The sequence below is a fragment of the Nannospalax galili genome, unplaced genomic scaffold, assembly GCF_000622305.1.
Source record: "Nannospalax galili isolate Female #2095 unplaced genomic scaffold, S.galili_v1.0 scaffold293, whole genome shotgun sequence".
Taxonomy (NCBI): domain Eukaryota; kingdom Metazoa; phylum Chordata; class Mammalia; order Rodentia; family Spalacidae; genus Nannospalax; species Nannospalax galili.
In genome coordinates, this window is record NW_008337147.1 from 5,942,700 (window position 1) to 5,967,020 (window position 24,321).

The following is a 24,321-nucleotide window of genomic DNA, read 5'->3' on the forward strand; positions in this document are numbered from 1 at the left end:
TTATATACACTATATTCTTTAAAAATACCTTAAAAATATCTTGCAATATTATGCTAATATTATAAGGCATTAATGATTTGATTTTTCCAATTATTTCGGTGATGTATGAGCCTATACATTTACTCTTTGATTTGACCATGAACAAATTAAACACATCTTAGTTACTTTTTGGTCGCTCTGCTGTAACAAATCCCCCCCAATGTTAGTCAGTATATTCTTTAAAAATACCTTAAAAATATCTTGCAATATTATGCTAATATTATAAGGCATTAATGATTTGATTTTTCCAATTATTTCGGTGATGTATGAGCCTATACATTTACTCTTTGATTTGACCATGAACAAATTAAACACATCTTAGTTACTTTTTGGTCGCTCTGCTGTAACAAATCCCCCCCAATGTTAGTCAGTTCTAAGAAATAGATTTATTTTGGATGATGAACACCTACTGAAAGCTTCCCTTTAAAATTCAGTATGTCAAGCAAGACAGCAGATTCAAAAAGATATCCCTGTTACCATACTCTTAATTAATTTAGAGTTAAGTGAGGGAACTAGTAGTTAAACAAGTAATAAGAGGAATTTGATACAAGGTGAGGGTTGTAAAAAATGAACAAAAGTTGCCAGAAAAATAATTTGTTTCTAAGCTTACTGAATGGAAATTGCATAAATATCACCATGCGCTTGCATGGTATGAAAACTAGGATCCTGGTGAGTTTACACAGAATTATAAATCATCATGAAATAAGTTGTTAATATAAGAGGTACATCTTAGAAATCTTTATTGATGGAAAAATCAAAGTTCTCTTTATCCTGCAAATGTTGATTCATGACAGAAAAGCACGTAGTATGAATTTATGAATATTCATGTAATGAATGAATTGAGGGTGAATTATTAATTTGATACAAGACTAATTTTTCTAATTGAGAAATATCTTTGGAAAGATTTATTTAGATTGAAAGACAAAGTTGAGTCATGTAGAGTGAAAAGAGAAATGTCTCAGCAACTCAGGGTTCTTTCCAGGTTATAACCAGAAGTAAAAGGCAATTCAGACCTCTGAGAAGTCTGACTGCCTGCAACACAGACTTTTAAATTTATTCCAGAAACCACATATCTTTAGGGTATTCAGGATTAGTAGATCCTCCACATGAATTTGCTCTCTATTGGGAAAAGCTAAATTATTTGACTACAAGGATTTTATGCTGAAAGTGTCAGAAAACTGAAGTCAAAAGTCAGAAATCATATGAGGAGGATTTGGAAGGACACTGTCCTCATCGCCTCATTGGAAGGGTCAAAGTTAGGTGTACTGAAATATGAAAATACCTAAGATTGAGAAATTCCTTTAAAAAAAACTAAACTAAAGCTCTCTTTTCAGTGATATTGATATAATTTTCAGTGATTTTGATATAATTATCTAAATTATATTCTTACAGCACAAGAGATTTAATACTGACATCAGCGCTTACAAATTTTACAGTTTAAATTTTATTATGAAAATTATCAGTGATTTTTTCCCCATTGCTGTTGAATTCACAATTATTACAAATAGTAATACTGCTCTTTGACCCAACTGCCTTTGTGGAAAAATAAGAATAAAAATGCTGAGCTTTCAGAATAAACTCCAAATGGTTCATTGACTTTGTTTCCCCATGGGAAAACATCACTTAACCTCTCAGTGTCAGTTTACCCACCTGTGAAATGAGAAGGATAATATATTATTATGGGAGTGTTTTGAAAATTATTTTTCAAATGTAGTAGATGAAATAATTGCAAGCATCACCACCCCCTTCATTTCTTTAAAGAGACAGAAGGTATTATTTATGTAGTAATTGATAGTCAAAATATCATCTGGATAGAACCATAAGTATTAATTAGCACTTGTGAATTTTATTTTATGTAGAGCATCTCCCCTAGATTGCTCAGTTTATCATTACACCAACACCAAGGAGATCTGAGAAAAATACCTTAAAATAGTTATGAGCTTCTTGTTTATTAGCTGATTATCCCTGGTAAATATTTCTTCTCACTGACTGGCATGTTTTTTCTGATGTTGTTTTATGCCCCACTTCACGTCATAAGATTGATAGTGGTCCATGTTCCATGCTAGAAGTCACCTCTGCACTGAAGAGAAAACCCACACTACTCTGGCTTCTGTTGACTTTCAAGTTAATATCAAAGACTATATTCCACAAAACTCTAATGTCAATTTTAAAATGCATTAGTTACCTTATAGGGTGATGTCCTGGAGAATTCTCTTAGTATCTCTAAGTGACTGGCATTGACATAACAAAGATCCTGATAATAGATTTTTATACTTGATAGATTTATTTATGTAATATGGTCATAAACCTCTGTGCTTGGGTCATTTAGCTTTGAAATAAATGTTTCCCTTTGGTCATTTATTGTACAGACCAACTGGTTTCTTGGTAATAACATTCTCTATGACAATGGCACCAGCATAAACTTAGGTGGAGTTTGTAGTGATGATAGTGTCAGTAGCTATAAACTAAAGCAAAGTAAATGCATTTCATGGGTGTTATTATGCCATCCTAATATGCTTGTATATGTAAATTATCTTTGAATTAATGAATTACCTTACTCACATAATAGTATTTTAACCTAGCTCTAGAAAGTAATTTTACCCCTGTAGATGTTTGTCAGTCTTGGCTAAGCTAATCTGCAGATTATGTATGATTATTTATGTATTGTTTTCAGCAGGCATGAGCCTGGTTTTAATTATTAGAAGTACACTCATTAAGTAAATGTATTGCAGGGTACATTGATAATTAATATAATACATAAGAATTTTTTTAAATGTTATTTTAAACAGATGATATCCAAAAAATGACAAGAGTCATTTAAAAATTTACAAGGACATATTTCTGATTATAAACAAAAACTATTCGCAGTATTAGCAAGGCAACTACAAGATATCTCCTGAGAGAATGTGTATATTCAGTGTGTGTGTGTGTGTGTGTGTGTGTGTGTGTGTGTGTGTGTGTGATGCATGCGGAGGTCAGAGGACAGCTTTCAGGAGTCAGTTCTCTCCTACCTTACTGAGACTCATTGCTGCTGCTGTGCTGCATACTTCAAGCTAGCGGGCCAGCAAGTTTCCAGATGATTACCTTGTCTCTGCTTCCACCACAGGAGTGCTGGGATTACAGATGCAGGCTTCATCCAGCCAACAAGCCTCATGTCAGCCCTGTAGCAACTGCACTGAGGGCAGAGATTCTGGGAAGGAAAAGTACGTTATGAGAGTAAACAGAAAATAGTATATTATGCTTCCAACCATCTATCTGTTGTGTAAACTCTCAGCACACTGACTAGAGGGAATATCATAATTTGATAAATACCGTATGTGATAAACCTACAAGTATACTTAACAGATTTGATGCAGAAATACTGTCTCCCCCTTAGTTTAGGTGTGTGTGTGTGTGTGTGTGTGTGTGTGGTTGTTACTGTTATTTTGCAGACAAAAAACTCGCTGTTGTCAACCAAACGGGTCTCAACCTCCTGGGCTCCAAAAGGCCTTCCACCTCAGTCTCTTGAGTGGCTGATTCTACAAGTAGACATCACTACATTGAGCCTTTTGTAATATTCTAATGGATATTCTATAGGATGAACATCTTTTAAAGAAGAGGTAGTGTTTTCTCCAATATGTTTTATATGTCAAAAATCTATATCTTTAGGAAGTCCAGGTAAAAGGGAATTCATTTTTCATTTCCTTTATCAGAAAGGCACCGTAGTTTCTATGTATCTCACACTTTGTGTTCTAAAAGGTACAAGGGAAGTGTTTTATGTGCTTCTTGTGCTCCTAGCTCTCTTCAGGAATGGCTCCATCCAGCACCAAAGAATTAATACAAGACCAAGGGAAATTAATGGGTATCATGCTATTATTTGAATATAAGTCTTCATGTGTAGCTAGACTGCATAGGTACTTTGGAAAATAGAAGGGAATATAAATATCCCTAATGGTGCATCAATAGGATTGTCTTCTGATTAAGGATTTTCAATTACTTCTCTGTCTTTTTGAATATATATTATTGTTGGTTTGAATTTTATTTATAAGACATGAAGTTCCAATGTAGATCTAGGGAAGTTAATCATTTTATAACTCTGGTTTAATTAACATTCTCTTTAATCTCCTTTTAGGCAGCCAAGGGCAGTTTCCATTAACACAGAATGTAACAGTTGTTGAAGGCGGAACTGCAATTTTGACCTGCAGGGTTGATCAAAATGATAACACCTCCCTCCAGTGGTCAAATCCAGCTCAACAGACTCTGTACTTTGATGACAAGAAAGGTGAATATATTTTCTCTGAAATGTTTTAAACATGCTCTGAAATATCCTAATTATAATGAATTTATTTTCCTGAGATGATTCAAATTATTCCTTTTGATTGCTAAACTGCTGCTGCTTGTATTTAAACATGTTAAATATTAAATACTTTAGTTTGCAAGTCATAAACACTAACGGTAACCTATGTCAACTTTTTAATAAAATAAACAGTTTTAATCTATTTGAAAAATAGTTTCCTGCCTTCTCCTCAGTCATCTGATCATTAGCGACTATGTCCCTTCATTTCTGTAGCTGTCTTACTTATAGATTGAATAATTTCAAGTTTCTAGTAATAGAATGTTATAGTCATTACTTTTAATTTTATGTATTTGGAGAATACTATATCATTTTGGAGAATTTAATGACTTCATTCTCATAAATTGGACCTGAATCCTGAAATTCATTAAGAAACTGTATTTATGCCTGCCTGAAAGGAAGGGAAATACGGACTTCATTAATTACTTTGGGTTTCTAATTGGATAAAAAAAAAAACACTTTGGTTAAAAAATAAACTTTTCTAGCAATAAGAAAACTACTTGGTACAATTCAAGCAAACATCTAATAACATCATTAAAATTTCCCAGTATCATCTAATATTTTTACATTGGATGAAATAGTGAGTCCATTAAAGGTAATACATATTTAGGAATACATCTTTAAATAAACATTACTTGTACAGGATAGAAAATACTTCTTATATGCTATGTATTTAGCATAATATAAACATCTGCAATTCTTATGAAACGTAGATAACAATAAGAAAATTCTAAATTTGTTTTATTTTAACTATTAAAATTTGACTAAGTAGGGACTGGAGAGATGACTCAGAGTTTAAGAGCACTGGCTGCTCTTTCAGTTCCCAGCACCCACATAGAGGCTAACAACTGTCCATAACTCCAGTTCCAGGGGATCTGACGTGGGCAATGCATGACATGGGTACACTTTCGTATGTGCAGTTATACACTCATACACATAAAAAATAATTTTAAAAAACTGACCAAATAAAGTAATAAATATGTCCAGCCCACTTGAAATGCATATGCACTGCATTTTTCAAACTGATGGCATTTTTCCCTCTTTCATACACTCTCATTGGAAATGAATTCTCTAGTTTGTTTGAAATTTTAATACACAATATACTTTTGGTTATATACCTAATTAATTAACTCAAAAGATTTATATTGTACGTTCCTTTCCCATCATTAGGGAGAGAGGAGGCAGATAAAAGTCCCTGCCCTCATTTGTATAGACTGTACAGGAATTGAACAAACATAAAAACCAATGAGCAAAGTATGCATAAATGGTAGGAGACAATTACTATGCATCAATGAGTGGAAAAGGCAGTTGGTATGTTGGAACAGATGAATTTTGTTTGGAGTAGTTGTGGAGGAAGACGGGTCTGAAATCTGCATGGGCAGGCTGGGGAGCTACGTGTCCAAGGAAGTATTTCCTTATAGCCCATGTCTAAAGGTAGAACTGCCTCTCCTTCAGGATGTTTCATGCTTTGTCTTAAGGCCTCCAACAGAGTGACTGGAACCTCTCTTAGAATATGGACAGTAATCTGCTTCAATAAGTGTCTAGAAGTTTTAATACTGACTTCTTAATATTACCCGCACAGCAACATCTAAATGGGTGTTTCTCCAAACATTTGAGTATAGCAGTCCCCTCTTAACTGTGAGGCATGCATTCGAAGAGAACCAATGAAAGACCCTAACCACAAATAGTGCCAGACTCTACATACACTACCTCCTCTCTCATTCACAGTTTTGTCCTCTGAAGTTTTTGTAACAGGTACCACTTGAATAGAATTTTCTTGTATATTATATAGTTATACAAATCTGTTTGCATTTTTAATGTGTATGTGTAATATATTAGCAAATGTAAATATATATTAATTTATCAATATTCCTTTTCTTCTACCCTTTCATTTACTATATCTATCTGCCTTGGTAGTTCACTTTGCATGTGTATATATATGTATGTATGTGCTTGTCCATGTATACATATACACATTGGGTGGGTTTATATGGAGTCTAGAGAACAGCCTCAGGGGTGCCATCAACTTTTATTAGACATGTTTCTCATTGGCCTAGACCTCAATGACTAGCCTAGGCCGGCTGGACAGTGAGCCCTACAACTCTGCTTCTGTCTGCCTTTCCACCACTGGGATTACAAGCAATACAACACCACACCAGGATTTTTCAGGTGGATTCTAGAGACCAAACTCAGACAAGGGAAGCACTTTACCTACTGACCTTTCTCCATAGCCCAGTAGTAGTATTTTTTGAAAGTGTAAAATGCTATCAATGAGAACTTTGTCACGATGAACAGCCGTGAGTTTTATAACATCAGAATACCTATTGTTGCTAATTCATCAAATGGTTATAGTAATAAGCTCCACTTTTTAACAAATCTTTAAGAGTCGTGTTTACAATTGACATCTACAATTGAGAGGCCAAATCCTTGAGAAAAAGACAAAAATCTACACTTAATGTCATTGCCTCCTCTTTCTTCTCTTATGACTTCTCCTTTACTGACATCTAAAACAGGAATTGGTTCTGAGTATTTCAAGCTAATGCATTTTTCCTGTTGTAAATAGAGCAACTTGTAATACAATATCTGAAAGGAATTGCAAATAAGGTAACTCTTATTTCCGAGGGATTATTACTCAGAAAGAAAAATCTCAGTGTACATCCACAATGTCTAGCTGGATATTAAAGCCTCTTTCTACTGCAGTAACATAACAAAGATCTTATCATATTAATTCTTTTTTAAAATTTTTTATGTGTATGAATGTATTGGCTACATGTATGCAAGTAAGTACACCTGTATCATGAATACTACTGGAGGTCAGAGAGAGTGTTGGATTCTCCTAGAACTGGAGTTACAGATGGTTGTTAGCCCACCATGTGGGTGCTGGGAATCTAACCTGGGTCCTCTGCAACAGGATCCAGTGCTCTTAACCACTAAGCCATCTTAATATCCCCCATATTACTTCTTGAAATATGCAGTTGATTCACTTTTCCTTCTTCTATTGATAGCTTAGATTTACATTACAAAAATCCCCCCTCTTTCTCATAATATAACAAGTTTTTGGCTGTTGTTTTAAACTTTCTGTTACTCTTCTGTGCTTTAAATTACTAGCTGCAATACAACAGTAGAAAGAAGTTTTCAAGGAAACTCTTTCATGAATAGCACCCAAACTTGTTTATTCCCTCCTCTGTCCATAGTTGAGTTCTTATAAGATATCGTAGCTAAAGGAATGTCTAGAAATGATGATTGGCCATCAAATGATGGTTTGAAAATTAAGGCATTTTAACATTTCATTTTTCAGTTATTCCCATCTTTGGTCTGTATTTGTCTGTCGGGTCTTCCTAATACTGAGATTTGCTTTGAGTCAACAAACATGCCAAACTGTCAAAGTTCAGTTCAGAAGTTAAGCATGTGTTAGAGACCAAACCTCAGCTGCTGCTTTTTGTCAATTATACCAATGCCTACAGATGCTGCTGCTCTATCCTAACCCTGTATTTAAGTTTCTATCCTAACCCTAGTCTAATTTACATATCAGATTGTGTTGCCAGTAATTCTCAATCCTAGCTATACTGTGAAATCACTTAGGGAATGTTCTAAATTGAATTCTTCAGAGATGTACAATACCCAAATATTTTAATGCTAGAAATGATTATGAAATATAGTTGAGGTTTAGATTCTTTGTGCTAAATAAATCAATATTCACAGTCTTCTGCTTCCCTCAAATGGGATTCATACTCTGATGGTTGATGGAGAAGAGTGGAAAGAAGGAAAAGGAAAGGGGGGGAGGGAAGGGGAGGGGATGACAGGGCAGGGCAGGGGGATGAAAGGGCAGCGGAGGGGAGGACAGGGCAGGAGAGGGGAAGGGAGGGGAGGGGAGGGGAGGGAAGGGAAGGGAAGCCTGGGCTGAGCAAGGCAGTAGTCATATTCACATATCTACATTTAAACTAATTAAAAGTAAATCAGTTTTTTTTAAATTCCATTGCTTAGCCACATTGATCACATGCCAAGTGCTATGTACCTAATGGTTGTATTTAATAAAATATGGTTCTAGGTGAAGATTTATTCTTTACATGGCATAACATACTTTGTTGAATTATAGCTTTGACTAATAGACTACATACTTTTAAGCAAAATCCCATGGCTATCATACAAAAAAAATCACCAAACATTAAGCCAATTAAATTTTGCTGTTGAAATTTTACAGCTTTAATTGTGTATGATGAAATAACAGACATAGGGTCAGACCTGACTTTTGATCTTGCTTTTGGTACCAATGGCAGACTAACACAAGGTCCTATTGACATCCCACAAAATCATGTAGTCTGGATTTGAACTGCTTTTGTTGTTGTTGTTGTTTTAAATTTTGTTTATTAAAAATTCTTAAGTATTAAATACAAATTCTTCCATAAACTGTGCAGAAAAAGTGGGATTGCAATTGAAATTCTACTTCAAAAGTCAAAAGTCAAAAATCAAGAAGACATTTTAGAGGTCCATGTGGGCTAGAGGATCTTTCTGCATGTGTTGATCAGGCAGCAGCCACTTGTCAGGGTCCTCTTCTTACATCTTACACATAATTTTCCCCAATAGCTATAAACAGTTGGTATGCAGGTGGAATGGCATGGGTACAGGGAGACAAAAGAAACAGATAGGTCATTTTAACTACACAGGACTGCTGTGTAATATTTGACAACAGAAAAAAATTTAAAAAGTCAATTAAAGCATAGTGTCTATTTCTCTACAGGCACAGAATAAAACTATTGAAATCTGATAATCTAATTCTCATAAAAGAACACTTCAATTCCTTCTTACTGTTGACAAAAAGTATTTTAGCCAAACATCTCCAAGAGTGCACAATATGCACATTCATCAGGATCACCTTTGTGTGGTTGTACTTGTTTTCATATAAAAATGTGAAGTACATTACTCTGTGATAATTTACTTCCCTAAATATTTGAAGTTTTAAAATTGTTTTTCTGGGCTGGGAATGCCACTCAGTGGGTTAAGTGCTTTCCCTTTTTTTTTCTTTCAAACATAAGGATCGGAGTTTGAATTCCCAACACCCATGTAAAATGGTAGCTGTGGTAGCTACCTGTAATCCCAGGGTTCAGGAGGCAGAGACAGGGGATCCCTGGAATAAACTGTATAGTTAGACTATTCAAATTCACAAATTCTGGATTCAACAAAAAAACCTGCCTCCATGAGGAAAGTGGAGAGGGAATGACGAAGATACATTATGACAAACACTGGTCTTCATGTTCATGTACAGACTGGTCTTCACGTACATGTGCACATGCATACACATGGGCATACATACACATGCTAAAAACTGTTGTTCAAAGTTTTTTATATGTTTTCTAAATGATAGAAAATTAAAATTCTACTAAGAGTAAATCACCAAATTGCTGGTGTTAGCCAGTTTTTCTGCTGATAATTTTATGGTAACATTGAGAACAACGGGGAAGAAGGAGCATGAAAAAAGTGTCCTAAATCAAGAGTGATAAAGAGAAGAAAAATGAGATGAATTTGAAGTGAGGGGAAAACTTCTCTTGCCTCCGTACCAATCAACACCACCTCACAGTGTCTATCTGATCACCTTGTATCAATCACATTGACAGGCTGTAAGATATTAAAGATGAGCTAAATAAAGCAGATATCAGAGTGGACAATATTAAACTTCCTTTGCTTCCTTCAAAACAGCAGCTATTTTCTATGTGCACAGTAATGTAGTACAATTAACAGTTCTATCTTACATTTACACAATACCATAATTATTAAGTAGCTTTCAACATATTTAGCTTTTTACACTGAACTCTCAGTCATCCAGATCTTCCCTCTTATTTTTTTTCATAGTAAACTGATATTTTCAGAGTAGAAGATTGTGAATAATAACCTTTTTAGGACTCTACTCCAAAATCCCCTTCTGTGTAGTTGATCTCCTCAATGCCCCTCATACCTCAACCCCACCATTCACAATAGTTTCACAGTTACTAGAGAAATTAATAAGAAATATATACACACCAAAGAAGTAGGAAACACATTCTAATTTAGACATACATGATACAACTGAGTACCACAATACTAAAATACTTGTTTATCTGATGACAGCTCCTTGTATTCATTTCTATATAGTCAACAATGTTCACTGACTGTCCACTCTGTAGTAAGCAAGTTACAATGTCTATAACTATTGTATTGTAATTCAGTATTTTTTCAAACTTACTCTATGAAAACTTTATACATGTATGCAATGTATATTGATCATATTTACCTCCTTCTCCCTCCAAATCCCTCAGGGCTTATCAACATGCCCAAAGAAAGTTAGTGCTTACTGAATTTAGACTTCCTTTATCTTTGAATCATGTTATTTCCTGAGCATATTTTTTGCATGAACATTTATGCATTGAGAAGCATACAGAGTCAGCGCGTGGTGAGCAATAAGCACAGTTTCCTTAAAACACCAGGGTGATAACACACTTGATGATCTGGAGAGAAGTTGGGAGGCGAAATGACTATCAACAGACCACCACCAACATTGCAGTATATATTCTCCTCCCCCAAACAGAGGGAAAAAAATGATGTTTCTGTGAAAATTCCTTGTTGTCTCTTGTAACATTCCGTATGCTCCACTTGGGGACTTAAAAGTCATTAAGGAAGTCAGCCTTCACTACTAAGCAAGTGCTCTTAATCCATAAAAGCCTAAGCGTATTTGATATTTGAAGAATTCCTGAACTACGGTTTTAGTTTTCTTAGTTAAATATTTATGAAATATTTTTATGTTCCAGGAATTATGGTGAACATCAAAACTCTTGAAGTAACAATGTATTACATTGGCATTTAAGTACCAGGTTGTTGTAGCATCCATGTAGGAATCACAGAATAAACATCAGGTAGGAAAAAGTATTAAGCCATGCAGTCTTCATATTGAGAGCTATCTATAATCTGATTATTTGAATTATAATATTCCACGCAATGGCCAAGTGATTGATAAATATATTCTTCTTGAACACAGAAAATTCTTAAAATATTCATAATTAAAATAAATATTAATGAGGATTTTGTTAAATGTCATTTATAAAAAATCATATACAATATCTCGAATATAAAGAGTCACAGTTACTTAAGAGTAGCCTGCATTCATAGTGCCACATTAGTATTTTGGCTATGTTGAATAACCTTTGTTCAAACAGGAATTTAAAATATTCTAATGTTTTTTTAAAAGATTTCAAGGGACTGGAGCCATGGTTCAGTGGTTAAGAGCATTAGTTGCTCTTGCAGAGGACATAAGTTTTATTCCCAGCACCCATATGACAGCTAACAACTGTCCATAACTCAAGGTCTAGAGGATATGATGCCCTCTCCTGACTTCCACAGGCATTGCCCAATATGGGTGAACTTACATACATGCAATAAAGTAATAAAATATTTTCAAAATGTTGCATATTATTATTATTATTATTATTATTATTATTATTGTTATTATAGTTCTTTGTACATGCCAGTAAATCTTAACAATACTAGAAATATTTATGGATGATGGCTCAATTTTATCTATTTATAATTACATGAATTATTGTGTATTGTTCTACTTTAGGTAAAACATACTAAGGTTTTAATTTTTAGTTTGAAGGGCTTTTGCACATTCTAGTTTTCTTAGCATTTTAAACTGAGTTTGGGTTTTGAGATACACCCATCTAAGATGAATTTATATTCTGTAAATAGTACTACTTTTAAGAACTTAGGTAGAATTTTAAACTTTAGATGCACAGTATTAACAATGAAGTTAATTCTATTCTCTGCATTTTTCTGTTTTACATTCACAATTCCCAGAAAGCGACATGAGTTTGTTCAGATGATATTTTATACCTCTACTATAATTTATGTTTCTAGCAGGAGTATGTGGGCATTGACCAAGACAATAACTACAGTTTACATCCCCTATTATTCATTAGCAGTCCCTTTAATCGATTCAATATGTAAAATATATGCAGGACAATCTCTCTTGATAGTAGATCTTGAAAAAAATACAAAGTATGCAGTGAGTGAGAAGCTTATATTTTAAAAATTATTGCTTGGGGATCTCTTTAAAACTCAATGTGATTCCTGATATATAAACTTAGAAATATTCAGATATTAATATACAGAAAATTATGCAAAATAAAAACAGAAATGTACACAGTTACTTGTTAATATTAACACAATTTAGAAACTATTACACTGTAAATTTGTCATGGTTAAAGTTTGTTGACTATGGCGATCTACTTTAAAATTTATTCACTTCAATTTTATTTAGGCACTTCCTCAATTCATACATATCTAGTTTTTCCTCCCATCACTTCTGCATAAAATATTTCCCCACAATTGATAAAAAACAATACAATTGAGAATTTCCCTGAATAAAAATTTCAATGTGTTGGGACTGGAGAGATCACTCTGAGGTTAAGAAAGGTGACTGCTCTTGCAGAGTCCCAGGGTTCATTCCCAGCACCAACATGGCAATGAATAATCCTCCATAACTCCAGTTCCAGCAGAACCCATGCCCTCTTCTGACTTCCATAAACATTATAAAAAACAATACAATTGAGAATTTCCCTGAATAAAAATTTCAATGTGTTGGGACTGGAGAGATCACTCTGAGGTTAAGAAAGGTGACTGCTCTTGCAGAGTCCCAGGGTTCATTCCCAGCACCAACATGGCAATGAATAATCCTCCATAACTCCAGTTCCAGCAGAACCCATGCCCTCTTCTGACTTCCATAAACATTGCACCATACAGGGGCATTTACACACATAAAGGTAATATATTCATACACATAAAATAAAAATAAAAATGAATTTAATATGTATTTAAATGGCAATCATGAGCAGCATACATTTATATGGGAATTCAGTTTGTACTGATTTATTTCTGTTGTCCCAGCATGCTCTGTGGCATGAAACTTGGAATACCAATAAACTGCTTTTGAAGGATTTAGAGGGAAATGTAGGAGGCAGTGTTATTTTAATAGCAAATGTTTGTGTTTGTAGTAATTAAGTCTTTTGACTTTATGTCTATTTATATTGTGGGTACTATGTTGCATGGAATGCAAATAGAATAAGACAGGGGATGCAGATTGCTTTAGTGTTCCATGCTTATTTTTCTCTTTCAGAAAGATCAGTGGTGGTTTAGGAAGAAAGTCCATAGTGTAAATCTAGACATAATGTACTGAGTTTGAGTTTCTGAAACTGCTACTTTTGTTGATGAAAAGGGCACATAGTGAGATTGAATGGACTGTTGTTATTTTATTTCTTTCCTGGGCTTTTGGATAGTTGGTTACTTTTTTGTTTGTTTGTTTCTTGATTTTCATTTGTTTGTTTTGTTTTTTGGAAACAAGGTCTCATGTAATCCAGGCTTGGCTCAATTTGCCAAATAACTAATTTTGCCCTTCAGCTCCTGTTCTTTCTGCTTCCACTGCTCAGGAGCAGGGTTTGCAGGTGTGAGACACCACACTTGCTGGATACAACACAGGTCTGATCATCTATGGGGATAGGTGCTAACAAAGAGGGGAACATCCCAACATAGATCCTCTGTGCTCACATAGGAAGGAAAACTCATCTACTAGTGCCGATGAGAAGTGGTAACCACAGTGAGTGAATGAGGATGCAGGATAGGGCTTTGCCAGCCAGTGAAAAATTCTGGCATTTTTACTTACTAAGACAAGAAACTGTTGGAAAACATTGAACTGAGAAGTGAGGCACTCTGATTAATATTGCCACAGTATCATTCTGGCTGGGATGGAGACTAGACTAAGATGGAGGAAGATCAGATTCATGGAGACCATGCAGGCAGCTATAGGTGGGACTGGGGAGATGGCTCAGCAGTTCAGAGCACTGGCTGCTCTTGCAGAAGACCCAGATTCCATTCCCAGGACCCACATGATGGCTAAAAACCAGTGCCAAGGGATCTGACACACTCTTCTGACATCTATGGGCATTGTACAAGATGTGTGCAATTACATATATGCAGGCAACACGCTCAAGCACATAAAATTAAAAAAAAAGATAAAATATTTAAAAGAAAAACGTAATTAGGATCAGAGATGTAGCAAGGAAGATGATAAAAATTGTTTGAATTCTGTTTATATGAAAATTGAATGCATCAAAAGATCAGATTGTACTATATAATGTCTTGAATAAGGAGTTGCTGAGTAGAAGAAGAATCATGTATGATCTCCTAGCTTTTGTTTTGAATACCTGAAAGAACAGACTTAAAACATAGGTAAGGGACTTCATAGGGAGATGGCAATTGTGACTTCATAGGTTTGAATTTTGTCCTGTTACATCCGAGTGTATTAAACATACAAGGAGCTGGTTATCATGGTGCATAACTTTAATCCCAGCACTCAGGAGGCAGAGGCAGGTAGATCTCTATGAGCTCAAGGTCAACCTTCTGTATATAGCCTGTTCTAGGTCAGCCAAGGCTATATAGTGAGATCTTGTCACAAAATAAAATTAGAAAAAAATAAATAAAAGCATACAAGGAGAGTTATATAAAATATAACATCTTAGATAAATTGAGAGTTCAGGAATTGCTATGAATTAAATATCTTAGGCATAGAAAATAATACTTGACTTCCTTGCTTTGATAAGGAGATCAAAAATAAAAAAGCACTTTAGGGACTAGAGAGATGACTCAGTGGTTAAGAGCACTGTGTTCACTTACAGAGAACCCAGATTACCAGGCCCCACATGGTAGCTAACAACCATTTGTATCTCTAGGTCCAAGGAATAATATGTCCTCTTCTGAACTTCATGGGCATTGCAAGACATGGGTGCACTTGCATACATGCATGCAGACAATGTACTCTTACACGTGGAATAATTTTTTTAATAAGAAAGGCTTTATTTTATTTCATCACTGAAGGAAGTCAGGACATGAACCTGGAGGCAGGAGCTGAACTACAGATCATGGAGGAATGCTGCGTACTGGCTTGCTCATCTGGCCTATGCTCTGCCTGTTTTGTTTTGTTTTTTTAAATTATTTATTTAATAACCACATGATTAGAAGAAGCATTTTGTTACAGATTTGATATAGTCAATAACAATTTCATGAACAAAGATGCATCTCTCTCAAAAATGGCTGTAAGTTTTTAAGTTCACAGTTGAATTAATACAATATTGTACTCAGTATAAACCCTATAAAACATAAAATTGAATGAGGTTTTAACCTTTAAAAAAGATCTACATTTCATTTTAAAATATACTATTTCCTGCAGAAAAACTCAATTTTAGTGCTTCTAACACTTAGATGTTTACACATGCATCTCTAATCTCTATGTGTCTGATTATTACTAGTCACAGTCGGTTACCGTCTGAGATCCTTGTCACCTGAGCATGGATATGAAGTTATTAGGTAGCTTTCAATGGTAACGTTTTTCACCTCTACTAATGAACATGAAGCAAATATTTATGCTTCTTCCTCAGATATAACTCATTTTTTTATTTGATGACGTTTTTGTGTGTATATCATGCAGGACATCCCAAACAATCTTATTCATCTATATACCCACTTCGCAAATAGCACCTTCCCATAGTGACCCCCCCGCACTCCACCGCCTACTGGAGTCCATATACTCTGTCATCCCTGTTACTGTCCACTGTGTTGTTGGCAACCCCAGCCATTCTCCAGTGTTTGTCCATCCACTGAATCTAGTCAGCCTATCTAGAGTTCCATGTTTTAGGAAGCTCGGCTCTTCCTCAATTCGCTGAATCTAGTCAGCCTATCTAGAATTCCTTGTTTTAGGAAGCTCAGCTCTTCCTCATCTAGTAGCAACCAGTTGCCAATATTCCTTTAGATAAGATTGGGGTCTGCTGTTCATTTTCCCAGTTCTATGATGGGTTACTGTCTGGGAGTCTCTTGGGCCACCTTGGCCAACAACTCAAGAGATCATATCTCCTGTCTGGCATTGTTTATTGTTATGTAACATTTAGCTATACACGTAGACTCTTAAAAAATTATATTGACCCCTTTAATCTTTGGTTATACTTTACTTTTGGGTGCTTAAGACCATACAGTTGTCCCAAATAAACCCATTTATTTTTACTCTTAAGGCTGTTTGAGGATCTGTTCCTCTGGGTCACATGGGCTTGGGAGGAGCCCCTGGCTCCTTCTTTTCCCAGTTCCATCTATGTGAAGATAAGTCAAAGGTCCTGCTCAGCCATGGCTGGTTTCTCTTGGAAGAACGAAGGAAATAAAATTAAGGAATAAAATATTTAGAAAAAAGAAAAGCAATGTAAGGACTGCTCTGCAAGACAATATATTAAAGAAGTCATTTTGAAAACAGCAGTTGGATCATTAGTTTATTAAAAATTTTTTTCCTAGTTTCTTTTCTTTGTGTCCAAAAAAAAACTCTTCCTTATTATTACACTTGGCCTCAGACTGTTTTTGAAAAGCAATGATAGAACAAAATAGTGTCTAACCTTTGTCTTGTAATTTACAAGTTGCAGAAATATTTACCTTCATTTCTTCCTTTCATAATTGTCCATTTTATCATGCATGTTGACATAACAACGACAACAATAATAATACTAATACTAATACTACTAATAATAATTATAATACAGGTGGTGCTTTGAATGAGAATGTTCCCCATAGACTCTAAGTATTCAGATATTTTGTCCCCAGTAGTGGCCTCTTAGAAGATATGGCCATGCTGGAGGAAGCATGTCACTGGGGGTGGGCTTAGAGAGTTCTTAAGCCTTGCTGGATATCCATTTGCTCTATGATTCCTATGCATGCTTAAAGATGTGAGCCTGTAGTGTCTGCTCTCGCTCTGTCTCCCTCAGCCACCATGCCTCCCCATCATGATGGACTCTAATTCCCCTGGAAGCATAAGCTTAAATAAAGTCTTCCTTTTATAAATCCCCTTGGTCACAATGTTTTATCACAGCGACAGAAATGTAACTAAAACAGCGCAATACCACTGTAGTTCTCTGCTTATAACAAGCTTTTGCAGATGAAGTTCTGTCTGAAGTATGGCTGTCTTTATTTTTCTATCCCAGAATACTTTATAACCAGATAGGTATCCTTTGCAATCCTTCCTAAGTGTTAAGGGCAAAGCAGAGAGGTTCAGAAAAAGCAACTGCTGTTAGAGAAATGATATTTACCCAAAGGCCATCAGAGTAGGAGGAGGAAGATCAATCCTCTGGGGTTTGTGGAAGTCTTCAAGTATACCTCTATATTGCTTTACATCTGAATGATTTATGCTTTTGCTCTTAAGTTACTATGAGCCCCTATTTGTAATTGAGGAAGTTAAAGTGAGAGGAGGAACAGCCATAAATAGAGCAAAGCACCCCAAAATAACAGTTCTCCTTAGCTTAATCCAACTTTCAACCAAGACGTATAAATGAGTGATGTTATTTGTTTTGATGCATGCAGTGGGAGTACTATGTACACTGTATATACCAGATATTGTATCACAGACTATTTTTACCATCTTACTCTTAATCTGAGCAAAAGCTTTGCTGTGGATCTCTGATAATGACCATGACAAAGTAACCTCATTTATGGAGCTTGGTCTAGCCTTCATAAATCATATGGGAAGGCCATAATTTTTTCCTCAATAAAACATTTTACTTCTGTAAAGTAAAATGGGAAAGAATTATTAGATAAGCAAATAATGGCATACAAAATGTAAGTCCCAATGTTTTATTATTAGTTTCTACAAATAAAACATGTGCAAAAGCAAAGCTACAAAAGGAAAAATATAGAGAACTATTATTAAATTTATAGCATTTTATTATTATTCAATGATAAGCAAGCAAAAAGTTATAAAATCATGATTCTTTCCATTCCAGTGTTTTCAATTTTAATATGACATATGTGCTTGCTTCTTGCTTGTTAATTTATCTAATCTCTTTTGACAACAGAATTTCTTGCAAGAAATAAGGTATGAACTGAACTATTTCTATGTCTTATATTAATAGAAATCATAGTAGAAATATGAGTGTCAGACAAGTGCATTGACAGGAATAGAAAAAGAAATTTTGTAGCAATTTTAGCAGGCTTAGGGTACTCATTTTAAACTTTTATACAAAATGAGGCAAATTTTGCTGCATTTTCAAAATTCATCTTCAATCTGATGTTAACAGCCATTTCCAGTATTTATTCTATAAACTTGTAGGGAAATGCCGTTTTTAATGAAAGGAGTCAATTTTGAGATTCATGGATTTCCTTGTGGATATCTTTTAAAAATATATAAAATTCTAAATATTCTATCAGTATTATAAGATGATCTCTTGAATAACCTTTTTCAAATGTGCAGTAACAAGATAATCACCATTTCAGTGATATCTGCACTTAATTTATAGAATTTCTATCATAAATAATAACAGAAATTCTATCTTCAAAACTTCTAACAATTATTTTGCCCTTTGACCTTACCTTGCAAATGTGCTGCATTCCTTTTTTGCAAAACACGATAAGATTATTAAAGATACCATATGTATCAGAACAATGAGAATGTCTGCATGTACACATATTCACAATCAGAAAAAATTCTGGTAAACATTTTATTAAAAACAGCTTTTAAAATTCATATGCAATTATACTTTGTTTTTAGACAACTTTGTTGAATGGAAATAGACAAAGCACCATACTTAATCTGTAAAAATTTACAGAATTATTCAAAAATTTATATACCCCTATTGTTTTATGCTTAGATATACAAAGATACAGGCCTATAATTATAAATATTTCCTAGCAGGAAGTCTAACAAATGGTAGACAATGATTAGAATCTATGCCAAAAAAAATATAGCAAATTGAAATCAGAAACAGCAAAACAAGCAGTAGATTCCAAGAATAAGTTTTAAAAGATGGCAGAACAACTTGCTGTAGTTTAAAATAGTGCTAAAAGTTTTCTTTGCATTTTGACCTTATATCCCCATTGGACACAGTTTTCACTCATACAAAATGTACCAGGGAAATAGCAAGTGCTATATTTTAGTGAAGAGTGCTTAAAAACATTAATGCAGAATAGTCACAATGCTGATATTGGTACATGCATTTATATATAGAATAGTGAGGGAAAGGGAAGCCCAATGATTAGCCTGATTTCACAATGCCTGAGGTGCTACAAGAGTATAATACTAGGCAGTGTGATAAGGCAGTATGACCTCATAGTATATGCTCATTATCTTGTGTTAGGCTAATGTCTGATGAAGAATAAATGGAAGTTAAGAGTAGGACAATTAGAATGAATTGATAGAGAAAAGATTACTGATGGGGTATTTCCAACAAGATTTCAGGTGAGGTGACAGTGCATAGTTGTGGAGGTGTTAAGGGAACTAGGACTGACTGTCCTGTGAATTGGAGGGTCTAGTGCTTATTGCTACGTGTAAACAACTTGAGTTCTAAGTAAGGTAGATAAACCAGAGTGAAAGCAGGACAGAGACTCATGAATGAAATTAGATGAAGATCACTTATAAATTTTAACTGACTGGAAGTTTCTAAAATGATTCACAAATGTGAGAAGGAAAACCAAGGAAGGAATAGCTACACATTCCTTTTATATCATGTTAGCTACTGGAAAGTGTGCTTGAGTGAAGTGGCAGACCTTCAGATTCAGCCAAAAACCACTTAATTTTACTGAGAAGCATTAAGGACACAAATTAAAATGTAAGAAAGGAAAGGAAAAGCAACAGTAAGAAAACTAGGATTTCAGAATTTATATTGATAAATTGAATTAGTAATTGTTGAACTCATGAGTTGGGGATGATGACAAGTAAGGACAACTCAGGAGAGAGCACTAAGAATGTGACATCATAAGGACATAGGGAGTTTGGAGACTAAGAAAAGTATAAGAAGATTTTAATTATTTGAATAAGTAAAGTATGTATATTTTAAAGCTCCTTCAAAAAGAAATATTTGTATTGAAATATTGCAGTTTGCATACATGCATACATGTATTAAAATGATGTACAGTGGCCTAGTGTTTGAAAACAACATAAATGTTAGGTATTTAAAGTATTTGAATGTTTATTTTATTTAAAAGGATTAAAATAAATAATAAAATTATTTAAAAGTATCTATTTTATTTAAGTGTTTAAATAAAATGACTATAAGCATATGTAATCAAGTTCACAGTAGAAAGCAAATGGCACTATGAAAATGTCCAGATAAGAGGTACTAATGAAGAGACTATATTACAAAGTTGTGAGAAGGCTTAAGAGAGCAATTAAGAAAAAAAAAGAATAAGTCGTTGGGTCAACAACAAGAAGGCATTATTATTAGACCTAAGTGAGGTGTGATGTATCACTTACACTGAAACTAAAACATGTAGCTAGTATCAGATCCAAAACGAACTGCCTGTTTCACTTCTTTGGTGCCCCGTAGTCACCCGTAATTCATGGTATGTCTGCGTGAAACTAGCTGCAAGATACAGGGCAAGGTGCTATTGGGAAGTTCCTTTGGGGTCAAGTTCTCAGATCACGGAGTGGAACACATAGAGAACGTGGAGTGATGGCAAATTGTGACATGGCCACTATGAATAAGAAATGCATTCACAGAATAACCATAAGGAGTTATCTGTAGATTCTTGACTAATTACTTCATTACAGTTTTCTAAAGTAATTGTCTTTTAAGTCACCGTTTTCAGACACTCCAAAGTATTAAATCAGCCAGTAAATGCTATATATTTCAGATAAACATTTTACTTTTCAGAAATATTCATAGTATCGAGAACAATTTCTATTAAGAATTCTTTAAATTAATAATCACCATGCTCCACAATACCAATAATGTATCTTGCAAGTAAAATTATATAGCTAAGATTATTTTTATAATTGTATCATGACAGGATAATTACTACCTCTTATATTATCACATGCTTACAGAAATTTGGCATAATTATCAAAACCTTTCTCATTCTATATGACTCATTTATTATATATTTTCCAAGTATGTTATCAATCACTTTACTTGGAGCATTATACAGTACCAATGAGTTAATTATTAGATATGTGTAATTATTGGCAAGTTTGCCTATACTTTGTACAAAGTGCTGCCACTGTACTATTTAATGAACAAATGCTCTTAGACTTAATCATTACTTTGTTCTCTACTTCTGCTAAAATAAACAAATCACATGTTCAGATTTCAATCATTAAAACAACAGTGATGAGATGAATAGCTTCCTGATTTTAGGGTTTTTATGGTTCTTTTTGTTCCAAACATTTTTATATCTATCACTTATTCTTTCATGTTTAGCAAAAATGAAAATTACAGGGATTGTTCTAAAAGGCAGAAATTATTGAGAGAAATCGTGAAATACTTCCTGTTTCTCCCTATAGCAGGATTAAAAGATTCCCCTACAGTTAGCATATGATAGTGGAGGATGGAAGGAGAGAGAGGGAGCAAAGAATAAACACTTTTACTTGAATTGAACCATGGGGAATTTCTGGAAGATTTACAACCATGCCGGCTCATTGATTACTCAGATGGTAGAAAGATATTCTCAGTGTGTGCTCCTCTATCCTAATGAAAAAGACGATTAACCCACCTCAAAATGGATATTAAAAGTTTTATTTTTGTTAAATGGAGAGGCATGTTTAACCCATTTGGAAAATTGGGCCTCTGTGTGAAAATCTGAAGTACTTTTGAAGAAATATCATTACAATTACCAATCAAGTGGAAGTTAAAATTGATATAATGTTATATTCTGATTATATGATAAATGTAGTCAGGAATCATTGAAATTTTCATTGTTCAGAGATTATGAGGGAAATTCTACTGTCACTAAGTTACCCAAATTGACCTTAAAATGGAGGTTCACATATGCAAGCTGTAAATTGTATCAAGTGCACTGAAAGACAAAATGTTTGATACTGTCATTTTCAATGACCTTAAAGAGAGAGTATTAAGAAATTCACAATACGTTTCATTGAGACAATTTTAGACTGAATAAAATTATATGTTTAAGTAAATGAATAATCCTTTTTGGAAAACATAATTTGAAAATGTTTGACTATAAAAACTTGATAACCCTCCAGCAGCGCTTGTAGAAATTGCGATCTCTTACAAATATTACAGTGGTAGTAACTTGGAAGAAAATTATAAAGGCTTTCTAAGTTCTACTATACTTTGTAATACATGTATTTCATTACTTTTTCAGGTACATGCTATGTTATGTATTAGGCTATGTAGATCCTAGTGTTAGCGTATTATGTTTACTATCAAATAATTTGAGGAGGCTAAAAATTAAATGAATGCAAGTGAATCTCAGTAAATTTGCCAATGAGAATTGATTCAATAATAAAAGTTTCATTATTATCCTCTTTTTATTTTATATTTCTTTTATTGTGTAGGAATTGTATGAAAGACTTCTAAAGGGACAGTTAATAACAAATATGAAAATGTTTTCAAAAGGAGACTTTTCTTGAGGCTTATTTTAATATAAGAATTTAGAAAACATAGAGAATTTTGTTGCATGGTATTATTCTAAAATATATTTAGCAACAGGAAGATACCACTACTTATTTCTGCTGGAATTTTCCAAAAGCAAAAATTACATATATTCAAGGAATATAATAAGATGATTTGATGTAGCAAAAATAGCAATTATTATAGTTACATACACCAAAATTAAGCTGTTAATTGCATACATTGTCAGCCTTATGATGCAGCCCCATTGCTTCATTTTACAACTACAAGCTTGCACTCTTTGGTCAGTACATAATTTCCTTCCCATCCTTCTAGCCTTCGGTAAGCTACTATTCTATTTTGTTCTTTTTCTTTTTTAAAAGTTTTAGATGCCACATATAGGTGAGATCATGCAGTATTTTTCTTTCACTTTTAAAATTTGTGTTTGTGTGAGTTTGTACGTGCTAATGTGTTCACACACATGCATGCACATTTAGAGGCCTGAGGTTGATGTTGGATGTTTTCTGTTGCCTCTTTCTTTCCTCCTTTTTTTTCTCTTATTTCTTTCCTTCCTTCCTATCTTCATTGGCTTCTTTTAAGAAAGGATGTCTCATTGAAACTGGAGCTCGCTGAGTGGCTACACTGACTGGCCACCAATCCCTTTACATCTTCCTGCCTCTACCTGCTCAGCATTGAAATTACAGGATCATATCTCCACACCTCACCCTTGACATGAATGCTGAGCATCTGAAATCCAGGCCTTCCTGCCTGCCTAGAAAATCTGTTACCACCTGCGCCATCTACTCAGTCCACTATTTTTCTTCCTATGTCTTGTCATATTTCACTTATCATAATCTACTCAAAATCTATGCAAGTTGTGAGAAAGGGAAGGATTCAGTTTTTATTAATGTAAGCATTTCTCTCATATATAGGCCATGGTTCCTCTACCTAGTCATCTACACATGCCCATATAGGCTGCTCCCTTTTCTTGCAGTTTGTGAATAATGCCAAAATGTACATGGAAGTGAAGGTACTTCTTCCACTTACTGACTCCTTTCTTTTGGTTATGTAACCAATATTACATTGTTTTTGGAAAATATCATAGGTTTGCTATGAGACATCTGTATAAAAATTAGAAAAACTATTCAAAATTATAAAATTTTATAAATTATCTTGATAAATGACCTTAATTTCTGTCACCAGTTTCTGTTTCCACTAACACTTCACATTTTTCTACTGTCTCTCCACAATTATTATGCAGTGTCTTCTTGATAATCATCTTAGCAGGTGTGATGTGATCTTATTCTGTGTTTAATTTCTATTTTCTTGATAATAAGTGATGTTGAACAACTTTTCATAAGTCTGTTAGCTACTTTATGTCCTCTTTGGGGAAAATTCCATTCTAGTATTTTGGCTTTAAAAACTCTTATTATCTATTTCTTTATTTCACTGAGCTTTGTAAGTTCTTGATAATATTTGAATATTAGCCCTTTATCAATCACGGGATTTGTGAATATTCTCTCCCATTATTTTCACTGCCTGCATTTTGTTGGTCAT

The 24,321-nt window shown here is 34.2% G+C and overlaps 1 protein-coding gene across 2 annotated transcripts in view; it reads left to right on the forward strand.

The window, feature by feature from the left end:
• The window catches only part of Cadm2 (cell adhesion molecule 2), a 1,155,779-nt gene that overhangs the window by 867,724 nt on the left and 263,734 nt on the right, over positions 1 to 24,321 (forward strand). For both annotated transcript variants that reach the window (XM_008832226.2, XM_008832227.1), the window contains one exon: positions 4,151 to 4,300. In XM_008832226.2, coding sequence (XP_008830448.1) covers positions 4,151 to 4,300 — 150 coding nt within the window. The remainder of the gene's footprint in view (positions 1 to 4,150; positions 4,301 to 24,321) is intronic.